This window comes from Austrofundulus limnaeus, unplaced genomic scaffold (genome assembly GCF_001266775.1).
Source record: "Austrofundulus limnaeus strain Quisiro unplaced genomic scaffold, Austrofundulus_limnaeus-1.0 Scaffold1, whole genome shotgun sequence".
NCBI classification, from domain to species: Eukaryota; Metazoa; Chordata; class Actinopteri; order Cyprinodontiformes; family Rivulidae; genus Austrofundulus; species Austrofundulus limnaeus.
Window position 1 is genome coordinate 7961128 of NW_013952403.1, and position 14560 is coordinate 7975687.

Genomic DNA, 14560 nt, shown 5'->3' on the forward strand with positions numbered 1-14560 from the left:
TTTTTTTGCTTGCTAGTCCTGGTTCACACTCCTTACCGGTGGTGGCGGTAATGCACCAAATGTTGTTTGCCAACCGCCATAAAAAAAACAGGAAGAATAAGAAGAACTGCAGTAATGGCCAGAGAGGAAATAAGCAAACTGAAAACACAATGAACGCCCGAAAATRTCTGAATAAAACAAATAGAAAAAAGCAATTCATGACTGAAAAATTCTCATAGATCACAATTGATAAATGAAGACTATAAAGTCTTATTTTTGGTTAATTTAGACAGCATTAAAGTTAACTGCACATGAAAATTAAATAAAACAAAATGAATAAATAAATGACATGTTTATGTTCAGCTTTAGAAAAAAGTCAAACACAWTGTTGGAGTTGTCAGTTAACTCATAGGTCGATGACTTTTGACACATTTTTAAATTTTACTGTAAGAACAATATAAATATTCTTTTTCTGTCTTTTGTCTCCTTAGGTTTTACTCAGACAACGCTACCTGGGATGTAGACCAACAGTTTCTCTGGGGGAAACACCTGCTCATCACACCAGTGCTGGAGCCGGTCAGCCAACACTCAGAAAACTAGAACAGCATAAACTGCATTGTTCAAGCCAACATTATCACAGATTTAAGTTTTTAGTACAGATTTAAATGACTGAAATGTGACATCCTTTTTTTATTTTTACTGCATAAGAGTCTTAAACAATTAAAATACCTCTGAACTTGTATTGCACAAGTTTTCTTTATAGACTACTGTAAGTATTAGTACTTTCATTAATATTTTCATTCCTTTTTGCAGGGWGTGAACAATACCCGAGCATACATACCAGATGCTGTGTGGTATGACTATGAGACGGTAAAAATATTTCTATTCTCCACCATAAGTCTTTTATGTGTGCCACTCCTTATTTTAACCCTCAGTTTAATCAAAACCTCTGTGATGTGATTCACTTATTGACTACAGAGGAMGTTTTATTGAGTAAATTTATTATTTTGACTAATTAGATGGAGCGACTGTCAGATCGCAGAGTTTTTGTTGACATGAATTTACCTGGTGATAAACTGGGATTACACATCAGAGGGGGCGCCATCCTCCCCACACAGAGACCTGAGGTCACCACCACACACAGGTATACAGCACTGATGCTCTGTGCACACAAACAGAACAAATGTAGAGTCAGAAATGCATCATGTTTAACATTTGGCATCAGATATGCTTATTTGTATTCACTGTAATGCATGTAGTCGGCGTAACCCCATGGGATTGCTCATCACACTCGATGACAACAACCAGGCAGCTGGGGAGCTTTTCTGGGATGATGGTGATTCCCGAGGTATCGCTTCTCCTCTCAGTTTAAAGAAAATGTGTTTATGTTTTTTTTACTGATTACAGTCTTTTTTGCAATTGAAAGTAATGGAAAACATTATCTTTGCCTGCTTTTTTTAACAGACACAGTCAAAAATGGCAACCACATCCACTACAAGTTCTCTGTTGACAATGTAAGTTTTCTTTTATATTCACTTAAATCATTTCTTGAAAGTATGAAGCATGCATGTTCTCTATGGTGCTCTAATTGTAAGCTTTTTGTTTTTGTCTTCATCACTAATGAGCCATTTATTGCTGCTTAAATTTATTTTGGATCAGTTATACGAATGCTGTTGCTGTTTAATGGACTTCTTTTTTAATTATTTTAAACAGTTTTATTCTARCACGTGTATTTATTTACAGTTAATAATTTTGAGGCTATGAAGCATCATTATTGCCTTTAAATTGTCGCTGTGTGTGTCTGCCACCCTGCAGGGAGTCCTGAACATGCAGGTGACCAGAGCTGGCTACAGAGATCCAAACAACCTCAAGTTTGAGAACATTACTGTCCTCGGCATGCCTCACCCTCCCACGTCCGTTTCTGTCACTCATGTTGATGCAGGAAGTCACTCCAAAACAACCACTGTCCTGCCAAACATCAACGTACACCACGATGGAGCCAAGGAGGTAATGTTCTGATGGAAAATAAATAAAGAAACAGATATGTTTTTTGGTACAGTGTGAAAAGTCATTATGAACGTTTTGCATGTGATAACAAGGATACCTTTAATTGTAAAYTGAGTGCTCATTTTTTAAAGCGCATGCATCAGAACTGTGTTGTATTTCAGCCGTTTYATAGATCTGTTTTGCAGAGGTTGCTTGCTTTTCTGAGGAACAAACTGACTAAACCAGCAAACAYCCAGCAGCACTAAACAGCATTCAAAGTTAATGACTAACTAGCAAACTCAACAAAACATTTGGCAGCTAAAGCCAGGTTTTTTAGATCATATTTATCTGCATGTCTCTCCGTTACCATGCTGGTGTCAGCTGAAAGTGTGCAATGGGTGAGTAAGTGTGGTTTTTATTACAATGAATTTAGTTTCCTTTTTAGGCTTTGCTTTTTAAAAAAATGCCGAGTCCTAAAAGTCATCAGCAGTTTCTCAAATTTACAGTTTAAAAATAAATATACATTTTGAAGGTTACCATTGTCAAAACGTTCAAGTATTTTATCATAAGATCATGCTACACACTTATGAGACAAATGCACTGTTTTTGTCAAAAACTAGAATGAACCCAAAGCTGTAAAATATCAAATTTGGCATTAAGTGTAAGAAATGACAACATTTTGCATTACTCAAAGATCATAAGATCTGTATTTGTGTAAGAATGATGATTCATCAGGYTTATGAGCAAAAGTCAAGAGTTCAACAAGTGTCAGAAATGAAGTCATAGCCTTGATACTTTATTTGTGGCTGCAGAAGTTTTTATATTAAGTCTTGTGGTCTCTTTGGTACTTCACACAAACATGATGTTCTCACACAGCTCTGAGGTAATCAGTTTCTGGTGACTGAGGGTAAATATGCAGTTAACCTTTGGTTTGTCATGASTGAAGAAATTTATTRGGGTGTCTGCTACTGACTTATRAAAACACTACACRTTRTACAGTCTTTTATTAGGTGGACAGTAATATATTTTTATAATGTGGTTATTTCTGATTGAATTGATGATTTTRTGTGCAGACTGGGTTGTGGGACTCTTGACCAGGGTTTCACAGGAGGCTGTTAGTTAGATACATGCCTGATTTAAAACAACACAAATAAGAACCATGATTAAATATTAGCGTGAGGAATAATGTCTGACATCTTGACTCCGTGTAGAGACAGCTGCCCCTTTAACATACAGTTTACACATCATGAGGGGGAGTCAGGATGCGAAGAAGTTTGTTTCTGGATGTGTTTCCGGGGTCTGCTCACTGTTTAGCTGATGCCTGTCGGAGGTAAATTAAAACAAAAGCTAATCAGTCCACAGCTGYGTCTGGATGGTTTTGTRTGGCTCACTCAAACATTCACGTGTCATTATTGTTAACTGTTTTTGGATCTGAACAGGTGAAGGGTAAAGAACATTGCATTAACAATGACGTTTAGTCTCAAGCTCAGTTTGGGTTTTGAAAATGGCAGCTGCCAAAAATGATCRTACATGTGAGCTTAAAGGGAATGTATAAGATAAAGCTCAATGCCTGCTTGCATGTTGTACAGGTGCTTTTCCTGCATGGCCTGTCCCTGATGCTGGGGGAGACCTATCTGGTTCAGTGGGATGTGAAGGCTGAAGATTATCACCGGTTTGACTGCCATCCAGAAGAGAATGCGGATGAAGCCAAATGCCAAGCCCGTGGCTGCATCTGGAAGGTGAGGAATGACTCAACCTGATGATGATGTTCGTATTTACACAGTCTTCCATTCTCTGAAAGTCAACCTGATTTTTTTCCCACTTCTATCCATGTTTAGCCGAGCAGCATTGACCTTGTTCCGTGGTGCTTTTATCCAAATGACTACGGTTACGCCGTTACAACAATCGAAGAAACAAATTCTAGCATCACAGCTGATATCAGTCGGAACATGAAGTACAGATCRAGTGGTCGTCCAAACTCTCCAGACATTAACAATCTCCGTGTCCAGATTCTGTACCATACCAGTCACATGCTCCAGTTCAAGGTCTTTTTTTATTATTTCATCCATTTTAATTTTTTTATGGTCATCCTCTGGCAGTTTTTCTCATTTCTGAAGACCTTATTCACATCCAGATCTGGGACCCGAGTCCGACTTCTGATCGCTTTGAGGTACCGGTGCCGCTGTCTGTCCCTGACGCTCCTGAGACTGATGAGGACAAAAGACTGTACAAAGTCTTAGTCAGCAACAAACCGTTTGGCATCCAGGTCATTAGGAAAAGCACAGGAACAAAGATGTGAGTGTTTCTCATGAAACAAGTGGGTCAGAAATGCTTTACTTGTTTGAATCCTGACGAATCAGATGCCTCTTGTGAGTTTTTAATTATTTATTTTATCAGCTGGGACTCCTCGGTTCCAGGTTTTACCTTTTCAGACCTGTTCATCCAAGTGTCAACTCGGCTGTCATCCGAGTTTGTCTATGGCTTTGGAGAAACGGAGCATCCCACCTATAAGCATGAGCTGAACTATCACACCTGGGGTATGTTCGCCAAGGACCAGCCTCCTGGTGTGAGTATCAAACTGAATCAATCCTTTAGAAAACAAATCAAATCAAACATATTGGTATTTCTGCTTTTACGGTACTTTTGGTGCCAAGATTGCAAAAAAATGATCTACCTATAAGAATGTTGGAAAGTCTGTTCAATCACAGTATTGTACTGTATTATGTCCTGATGCATCTCTAAAATCCAGGTAGAAAAACAAAAAACAAAAAAGCAAGTAGGTCCTTTGGGCTTGAAAAAAATTATTCAATTTCACATTTGATGCTCTTTCTGTCTTTCAGTACAAAATGAACTGCTATGGAGTTCATCCTTTCTACATGGGCCTTGAGAGCACAGCTGATGCTCATGGGGTGTTGTTGCTGAACAGTAATGCTATGGGTGAGAAATCCTATCATCCAYCAAAACACCATCACATGGATGCTTGTCCATGCACATATGCACATACAGATATACCTCACATGAACACAAAATTACGATCCATTCCTATTCTATAGCATACTCTGCAGTTTGTTTAAATGCTTTACTTATATTGAAAATTATATATTAAGTTGTTTATTGTTCTCCAATGTGATAATATTGACAAAGGTACCCCAGGAAACATTAGATGTTAAATTTTAGGAAACTTAAATGTCTGATTTCTTTTGTGTCCAGATGTGACATTCCAACCAGCTCCATCTTTAACCTACCGCACCACCGGAGGCATATTGGATTTTTACATGGTGCTCGGGCCGACACCTGAATTGGTTGTGGAGGAGTACACCGCTGTACGTCTAAGTCTGGTTCATTTCATGTGTGTTTGTGGTGTTTGTGTGTTTTGGCTCTGACCCCAGAGCTACACAAACACAGGAATTGGTAAATGGTAAACTTCCCCTTAAAGCATCTTTCTAGCCAATCAGGAAACTAAAAGCTCTTTAAAAACACAAACTGTGCCCTCATTTGTCCATCCACACACATTCATACAGCCCTCTACAAAGCTAGTCAGAATAAACTATTCTACACAGTCTAATCAGTGCTTTAGATCGGTGTCTTGTCCAGGGATACTCAAACAGGTGAGTGTGTACTGGTGGAATCAAACCWCCAACTCTCTCATTASAGGTCGACTCCAATGTTCTAACCACTGAGTCGCCCCAAACAAACCAAATCTTACTGAATTATGTCCCATTTTTTGTGTTTTGACTTCYTTTTATTATCATTTGAACAGCTGATTGGACGACCTGTCCTACCTGCCTACTGGTCTCTTGGGTTTCAACTGTGCCGCTATGGATATGCTAATGACTCTGAAATAGAAAGTCTTTACAAAGACATGAAGGCAGCTGGCATACCCTATGTACGTTYTGAACCCTTTTTTAAAATATTTGAAATGTTTTCAAACTGTTAAATGAAGTTAGGAACTACTTTGGACTCCACTTGTGCTGCAGGATGTTCAGTATGCAGACATCGACTACATGGAGCGTCAGCTTGACTTTGTCCTGGACTCAGAGTTTAAAGGACTCCCTGCCCTGGTCGACTCAATGAGAGGAGAAGGAATGAGGTTCATCTTCATTCTGGTAAAGGCTTTCAGATGTGAAGAAGTAACATCACATCTGTAATTGTACTATACTGTATGTGCTCAGTCAGTGTCAGAGGAGGGATCATTTATATCTATCGTTTGAGTTTTTCTTTTCTTTATTTTTGCAGTTTAATAATTTTGGTCACCATTTACATCTGTGTGAAAAATTAATCTAAAAATATGTTAATGCTAAATGACAAAAGTGTAGATACTTACTTATTATGTGTGTGGGTTTAATTCCAGGATCCAGCCATTTCAGGGAACGAGACAAGTTATCCTGCTTTTAGAAGAGGACAAGAAGCTGATGTCTTCATCAAATGGCCAAAACATCTCAGTGATGACATAGTTTGGGGAAAGGTAACTGATCTATTTATCAATGACTATTTAAAAATGTAAAAGCATGACTTAAGCAGATCCAAATCATGAAACTTTTTCCTCCAGGTCTGGCCTGATTTCCCACACGTCACTGTAAATGAAAGTCTTGACTGGGATACACAAGTAGAGGTAAGGTACACTATGTCATGTATTTACTCTGCCATGGAAAAGCGTGCAATATGCTAGAGAACACAAACATCACAAATAGGTGTAAAACTGTCAGCTACATCATTCAAACTCAGGTAAAACTAGTAACATTGCTTCTTTAATTAAAATGTAACATTTGGCTGGGAAAGCTCTCATCCTGTACTGATATAATGCGTCAGAACCGATTATTTCAAAAAACACGCAGATGTTGTTTGTTCATAACGAGTATGTACGGCGCCAAGCTTAAGCTTTAGCTGCATTGAAGCGATAGCGGTTGCTATTGTCTCAGGATGATGACATCATAACATGAGCCGAGCACCAACATCAAAGGCTGCGTTCCATTCCAAAATACTTAAATATGAACTTCAACATTTAAGATTTAACATTTACATTTAGATTTAGGATAGAATATTTAAACRTATTTTTTTARCATTTAAATTTAACATGTAGTAAAAATTAGCTAAATGTAAGAACAGTAAGCTAAATAACCTAAAATGGTAATGGACCATTTTTAACACTCCAAAAATGAGCTAAATAATGAAAAACGTGTCAGTGAAATTTTTTAAACATTTCATTTTACACCCGGCGCCCCGTAGAGGACTGCCAACACAATATTAGGCAGATGGTTGTGATGATTTGGTTGAGCTGCATGCAGCAGTGCATGGGATATTTCTGTTTACAGCATTTCACTTTTTCTTTTACTGTGGTCAGCTCTACAGGGCATACACTGCCTTCCCAGACTTCTTCCGCAGTCAAACAGCAGCATGGTGGCATCAAGAAATCGAGGACTTCTACTTGAATACGTTAAAGTTCGATGGCCTTTGGATTGTGAGTTTATTGACAAACAAAAGTAACCAAACTTATTATGTGATTCCTGAGGATGATTGGTTTCTCACTCAAAGAGAAAGATTACCATGTTTATGACTAACTACAATGTACAACATCAATATGAGGCTGTACTATCCTTGTCCACTCACCTTTCCTGATGTGTCACCTTTTATTAACCTTTTTATTATCTCCATTCAAAGGACATGAATGAACCGGCCAGTTTTGTTCATGGCACAGTTGGAGGGAAGTGTCTTGGTGATCCCCTTCTAGAAAACCCACCATATATGCCACGTAAGAAACTTGTAAATTAATTGTCTTCTTAAGCTGAAATTGAATGAAAATCACCCTTTAAATACCCTGTGGTTGTGTGTGTGTAAAGCTCTGGAGTCCAAACAGCTCGGCCTAAACCACAAGACCCTTTGCATGAACAGTGAACACATACTTAACAACGGAAAGAAGGTCAGGCACTACGACGTCCACAACCTCTACGGATGGTCCCACACCAAACCTACCTATGAGTAWATACCCTCCTGTATTATTTTACACTTTTTATTTACCAATAAAAAAATATAACATTTGTTAAATGTTTGAAAGGTATGACGTGCAGCTGTGTACGGAGACAAAAATGCTTTGAATGTGACTGAATAAAAAACAACGCACAGGTTGTGTTATCTGAGTGAACTGAGACGTTCAAATGAATGAGATTAGTAATCTAATCATGATCATAAGATAAACACACGGATTAATCATAGATTACATAGTTAAAACTTTGTACCATCTTCCTAGAAATCTGGTGTCATCTTTATAATAAAGATAACTTTTATGAAAGTGTATTGTRCAACGTGGAAGAGAACATCTTCTCTGTGCAGTGCCCTGCTGAGCGTGACGGGTAAGCGAGGAATAGTGGTAACCAGGTCAACTTACCCCTCCAGTGGGAAATGGGCTGGTCATTGGCTGGGGGACAATTTTTCCCGCTGGGACCAGCTGACTAAATCCATCATAGGTATCTATAGAGATACACAACGAAATATAATTTAAACTTTTAATTTATTTTTCTTGGACAGAAACACTGTCTCACCAAAACCAGGCTGAACCTAATTTTTGTTGTTTTTTTTTTCTGCAGGAATGATGGAGTTCAGCCTGTTTGGCTTCTCTTATGTAAGAATCAACATCTAGTTTTGGATTTAACATAATCWTATACAGTTTATGACATTGTCACTTGTAAATTGCTCAAAGTGAACTTTTTGTTTGCCTGACCCCTCTGACTTTACTGAGACTTGTGTGGAGAACATTTGCCACTAATGTGGAGTCACAACACACAACAACGAAAACATAATGTTTGCASTGAATAGCCTGGGATCAGTGTTTTTAGTAGTTCCACCTGCTTCCTAATKTCTTGTTTGTCCTGTTCTTTCAGACCGGGGCAGATATATGTGGGTTCTTTAACAAAGCAGAGTATGAGATGTGTCTCCGCTGGATGCAGCTTGGTGCTTTCTATCCATACTCACGCAACCACAACAGCAAGGGGAACCCGGTGAGCGATTTCAAAAACMCTTCTGCAGCAACAAGGACCTCTTATATTCATATTTTAGATCCATAATACCTTGTGCTCATGTAGTTTTGTAACCAATAAAGAATATAATTTTACTAACAAAAACAGTGAATTAGATTTAAAAACTTGTTTCCTTACACTCCAAAAAAGATGCCAAACGACTTTTTAAATATTATTTATGAGTGATTATAAAATATATACGGGGGTGGAGCCAGAGGCGTGGCTGGGGTGACAAGTGCCGCCCCTGGCACATGGCTGCCACCCACCCCCCCACCAAGGTGCCACCTCTCCAATAATTAACAAGTAGGTGAGGATCGTGGATTCTGTATTCACATGTAGATTTTGTGAAATTGCTCTCTGATACTGTTGTATTTATTTTAGCTSTGTATGCTTAAAATGGCTGAATTATAGCCCTTTGTAAAATTAGCATTGGCATCAGTGGTTAGCCCAATTTGGCATTAGTATCTGTAATTGGCAGGTGAGCAATCTTAGCTAATCCATGACAAATATCTTCTCAATGAGTTTTAAAACAGCTGAATGTTAGCTTTTGAAAGTTAGCTGTGGTGGCCATCTTGAATTTTTGATTAGCATTTAGAATAAAGATGGTTTTCGGATACTTCTATATTTCAGTTTTGTATGTATTAAAATAGCTGAAAAATAAGTCGTGACTAGCATCCAGAATATTTTTTGGATTTTTCTTAGCTTTGATCACACAAAATTTCAGTTCAGTACTTCTTAAAACAGCTGAATTAAAGGAATGTGGAATTAACTGTGCCGGCCATCTTGAAACTTCAAAACCAGATTGCTTATATTTATTTGTATGTGGCCCCCTAAAAACACCTTGGCCACCCCTGTGCCAGCCTTTGCAAGAAAGCCTAGATCCGCCCCTGAAAATAAACTTTTAGTTGGTGTTGCTACTGTTTGTCTTGAATTGCTAATAGAGTGTTTTTTTTTCTGTCAGAGACAAGATCCTGTAGCCTGGGATGAYGATTTTGCTGCAGCATCTCGAGACGTCCTTAACATCCGTTACACCCTCCTGCCTTACCTGTACACGCTGATGTTTGAGGCGCACACCAAAGGAAGCACCGTTATCAGACCACTGCTGCATGAGTGAGAGCACACACAAAACAACAACAATAATCACCACCCTGGCTTTCATTACGGCCCTCCTGCATTAGATTCGGTCACCTAATGCTTTAGATATTACTGCCACTCGGTAACAAGGTTTTTATGATGCAGTGCTTATAATTAATGTCCTGAACATAGTTAAACAGTAGTTCAAAAATGAATTAAAAACCAATTAAGGAGGAAATTTGTCTTAATGCTTTAACATCTTCAGAGCCAAAACCTGTAAATAGCTGTGTGAGGCAAATATCAGAGCATTGCTAAATATAAAAAAGTTAAGTTAATGCTCATTTAAGTAAAAGAAAAAATAGATTCACCATAATTGTTAGCTTTTTTTTGGACACCTCACATGGATGAGAAGGGAAGTGTACCATTAGAGKTTTTCTGGCTAATAAGAGTGACTGAAGCTGTTCAGAAGACGAGGCTGAACTTGTCAGTTTCCGCATGAGAATGATTAAAATCAAATAAAACATGGATTTATTGATTTGGAATGACTTTTAAAACACCATACACATTTATACATCCTTTAAGCACATCTACAAACCTTTGAATTATAATATACACTCACCGGCCACTTTATTAGGTACACCACCCTAGTAACGGGTTGGACCCCCCTTTTGCCTTCAGAACTGCCTCAATTCTTCGTGGCATAGATTCAACAAGGTGCTGGAAGCATTCCTCAGAGATTTTGGTCCATATTGACATGATGGCATCACACAGTTGCCGCAGATTTGTCGGCTGCACATCCATGATGCGAATCTCCCGTTCCACCACATCCCAAAGATGCTCTATTGGATTGAGATCTGGTGACTGTGGAGGCCATTTGAGTACAGTGAACTCATTGTCATGTTCAAGAAACCAGTCTGAGATGATTCCAGCTTTATGACATGGCGCATTATCCTGCTGAAAGTAGCCATCAGATGTTGGGTACATTGTGGTCATAAAGGGATGGACATGGTCAGCAACAATACTCAGGTAGGCTGTGGTGTTGCAACAATGCTCAATTGGTACCAAGGGGCCCAAAGAGTGCCAAGAAAAGATTCCCCACACCATGACACCACCACCACCAGCCTGAACCGTTGATACAAGGCAGGATGGATCCATGCTTTCATGTTGTTGACGTCAAATTCTGACCCTACCATCCGAATGTCGCAGCAGAAATCGAGACTCATCAGACCAGGCAACGTTTTTCCAATCTTCTCTTGTCCAATTTCGATGAGCTTGTGCAAATTGTAGCCTCAGTTTCCTGTTCTTAGCTGAAAGGAGTGGCACCCGGTGTGGTCTTCTGCTGCTGAAGCCCATCTGCCTCAAAGTTCGACATGTTGTGCGTTCAGAGATGCTCTTCTGCCTACCTTGGTTGTAACGGGTGGTTATTTGAGTCACTGTTGCCTTTCTATCAGCTCGAACCAGTCTGCCCATTCTCCTCTGACCTCTGGCATCAACAAGGCATTTCCKCCCACAGGACTGCCGCTCACTGGATGTTTTTTCTTTTTCGGACCATTCTCTGTAAACCCTAGAGATGGTTGTGCGTGAAAATCCCAGTAGATGAGCAGTTTCTGAAATACTCAGACCAGCCCTTCTGGCACCAACAACCATGCCACGTTCAAAGGCACTCAAATCACCTTTCTTCCCCATACTGATGCTCGGTTTGAACTGCAGGAGATTGTCTTGACCATGTCTACATGCCTAAATGCACTGAGTTGCCGCCATGTGATTGGCTGATTAGAAATTAAGTGTTAACGAGCAGTTGGACAGGTGTACCTAATAAAGTGGCCGGTGAGTGTAAATATTTAAACAGAGGTTAATGTTTCATGATGGATCTTCAGTAACCAGGTTTCTGAGGCGGGATTAATAGATTATTTTTCTTGTCACAGGTTTGTGAATGATAAAACTACCTGGGACATTTACAAACAGTTTCTCTGGGGACCTGCCCTTCTTATCACTCCTGTCCTGGACGAGGTATTTTTCAAACATTCACTTTATTCTTTTAGCATTTTTATTTTTTGCATAAAAAGAAATGTGTTCTCTTTCAGTCATCTCATGAATACCGGTAGATTATTTATTAATCCCTTTTGTCTTTTGGCTGACGTATCCTTTTTTTTCTTCAAAATTTTCTTATGAAAAGAGGGTCAGAGAGGTGGAAGGCTATCTTCCTAATGCTCGCTGGTATGACTACCACACAGTAAGTATCTGTCAGAAAACGGTTATATTCATGTGAAATGTTTTTCTTTTCTGTGATGTGAGATCAAATACACACATTCAACCTCAACTATGTTATGATTCAACAATTCAATAATTGTGTTRTTGTTAGGCAAAGGATGTCGGGCTGCGTGGGGAAAAGATTCGGATGCCGGCACCACTGAACCATATTAATCTTCATATCAGAGGAGGATATATTTTACCCTGGCAGAAACCAGAGAATAACACATTTTACAGGTAAGAGCTATTTAACTTTTTACATTCAGCCTCAGCTTCAAGCACAATTTGTACTTTTATATTGACAACGAATATAAAACTGTTAACGCAGCGGGAGGTTTGGACAGTTTTTACACATTTCTGCCAGATGGGGGGAAAAAAAGGAAGAAAATGAAGTAATTAAAACCTTGCATTAGAGAGTCATTACTTGATATATTGAATCTTAAAGCAACTTTACTGCATAATGGAAATAAAGTGTATAGGAAGTTATTTTTTATTGTATTGAARCTGTTTTTACTCTAATTATGCTGTACTTCAAAACTTTAAAATGACTTAATTTTTTAATCCAACCAGTTTGATAGTGTATTATATATTTAAATATAACAAACTCACTTCTTTCTCATTTAATTTATGTAAAGATCCATTCTGCTCTGAGCCTTTTTGTCTTGTTTAATTTCACCTTTCAGTCGAAAGAATCCTTTAGGACTCCTTGTTGCCCTGAGCGACTCTGGCACAGCTCAAGGATCATTTTTCTGGGACGATGGAGAAGGAGTGGGTGAGTTTGTTCATCCACCCACCTCAAGTGTTTTGTAGTTTATTCAATATTTCCTTTATTTGTCTATTAAATGAGTGAAAGTTGTAAAAACTAATAAAGGAAATACACATTTTTTTTATTTTCTGCAATATTTCTGCTGTTAGTTTTATTRTTTTTCTTATTTTTCTGTTTTCAGACACGGTGGAAAGAAACCAGTATTTTTTGACCTCCTTTACTGCAGAATCAGTAAGTCTGAGTGTGTTCAGAGTAAATGAAATATCTTTTTTGTAGCGATTCAATAAATGTTTGTCCTTTTTAACATATGCAAAGACACAAATTTTGGCTCCATTTGCATTTTTAAAGTGTTGCCTAATGTATACATCCTCCTTTTAAAATACAGAGAGACATTTTAAAAACTACAAATCATATTATTTTTTCCCCACTAATCCTTCCTCCAGAGCACACTGAGGAGTCAGATTGTCCACAACGCTCTGGATGCTGCTGATCGCCTGGTTCTGGGTGTGCTGAAGGTTTGGGGAGCAGGAAGTGTCAGGATAACAGAAGCGACTCTAACGGACTCAGAGGGAAAAACTCATCAACTCACTCCAGATCATAACCTGGAAACTCAGGTCAGCAGATCAATCAAATGATCTTTATTTACTTTTATWCCATTAAGATCACATCTGTTTTCATCTTGGTGAAACTTGTGATCTCTTTAAATTTTTTTCCTGAAGTTTATATTTTTAATGTTTTTGTTACTTCTTCTTTCTGCAGGAGCTGATAATAGATGCTACACCAAACTCTTATCCTCTGCATCTTCCTTTTACTATAAACTGGAGGACCAGCACCTGAAAGCTATACTTGTGTTTTTCTCATAAATATTATTTATGTTTCCTCTGGTTCAACATGAGCACCATTGGTTTTGATCCTGTTATTATATGCTTTAATGTCTAACTTTAAACAATAAAAAATGGTGTAAAACATAATAACGTGTGATAATGTGCAACTGCCACTCTCTTGATATTCTAAAATTGAAATTAAATGTGTTTTTTAACAGTTTTACTGATGAGTGCTTTCCTTTCTGCTGACACTATGAGAAGGATAGAACTGTTTTGCCTGAAATTTACAGAAAGACAAACCAGCAAATATCTGCTGTAGTATACAAAAGTATTTTAAAAGAAATCACGTTTTTTTTTCTTCTTGTGTACAGCATCTGCACATTGGGCCTCATGCAAGAATCGTTCGTACAAACAGATTTGTTCTTAAGTTGTGCAAATGAGTGATTTAGGAGAACATTCACCAGTTTTCTTGTATTCTAAGATTATTTTCAGATACGAACAAAATTCATGTGTGGTCCAGACCTGTCGTATATTTTACGAGCAGTCAGTCTGCTGTTATCCAGGCAGATTTTCTTCACTAATAACTTTATATTTCATTAGTTTGAAGATATTTTGAGATGAAAATAAATTACACTCCATAATTATGTTGACAATAGGCTCTTGGTTCCTGT

The 14560-nt window shown here is 38.3% G+C and overlaps 1 protein-coding gene across 1 annotated transcript in view; it reads left to right on the top strand.

The window, feature by feature from the left end:
- LOC106517352 (maltase-glucoamylase, intestinal) overlaps positions 1 to 14112 on the top strand; it is a 27418-nt gene extending 13306 nt beyond the window's left edge. The window contains exons 18-47 of the mRNA XM_014008136.1: positions 471 to 555; positions 793 to 849; positions 999 to 1123; positions 1239 to 1327; positions 1444 to 1493; positions 1795 to 1986; positions 3555 to 3704; positions 3804 to 4010; positions 4100 to 4260; positions 4363 to 4531; positions 4806 to 4902; positions 5176 to 5288; positions 5726 to 5851; positions 5943 to 6071; positions 6317 to 6430; positions 6515 to 6577; positions 7307 to 7423; positions 7624 to 7714; positions 7803 to 7941; positions 8293 to 8426; positions 8547 to 8581; positions 8841 to 8957; positions 9937 to 10085; positions 11975 to 12059; positions 12226 to 12282; positions 12412 to 12536; positions 12983 to 13071; positions 13247 to 13296; positions 13509 to 13679; positions 13825 to 14112. Coding sequence (XP_013863590.1) covers positions 471 to 555; positions 793 to 849; positions 999 to 1123; positions 1239 to 1327; positions 1444 to 1493; positions 1795 to 1986; positions 3555 to 3704; positions 3804 to 4010; positions 4100 to 4260; positions 4363 to 4531; positions 4806 to 4902; positions 5176 to 5288; positions 5726 to 5851; positions 5943 to 6071; positions 6317 to 6430; positions 6515 to 6577; positions 7307 to 7423; positions 7624 to 7714; positions 7803 to 7941; positions 8293 to 8426; positions 8547 to 8581; positions 8841 to 8957; positions 9937 to 10085; positions 11975 to 12059; positions 12226 to 12282; positions 12412 to 12536; positions 12983 to 13071; positions 13247 to 13296; positions 13509 to 13679; positions 13825 to 13902 — 3364 coding nt within the window. The 3' untranslated portion in view covers positions 13903 to 14112. The remainder of the gene's footprint in view (positions 1 to 470; positions 556 to 792; positions 850 to 998; positions 1124 to 1238; positions 1328 to 1443; positions 1494 to 1794; positions 1987 to 3554; positions 3705 to 3803; positions 4011 to 4099; positions 4261 to 4362; positions 4532 to 4805; positions 4903 to 5175; positions 5289 to 5725; positions 5852 to 5942; positions 6072 to 6316; positions 6431 to 6514; positions 6578 to 7306; positions 7424 to 7623; positions 7715 to 7802; positions 7942 to 8292; positions 8427 to 8546; positions 8582 to 8840; positions 8958 to 9936; positions 10086 to 11974; positions 12060 to 12225; positions 12283 to 12411; positions 12537 to 12982; positions 13072 to 13246; positions 13297 to 13508; positions 13680 to 13824) is intronic.
- The last annotated feature ends 448 nt before the right edge of the window (positions 14113 to 14560 follow it).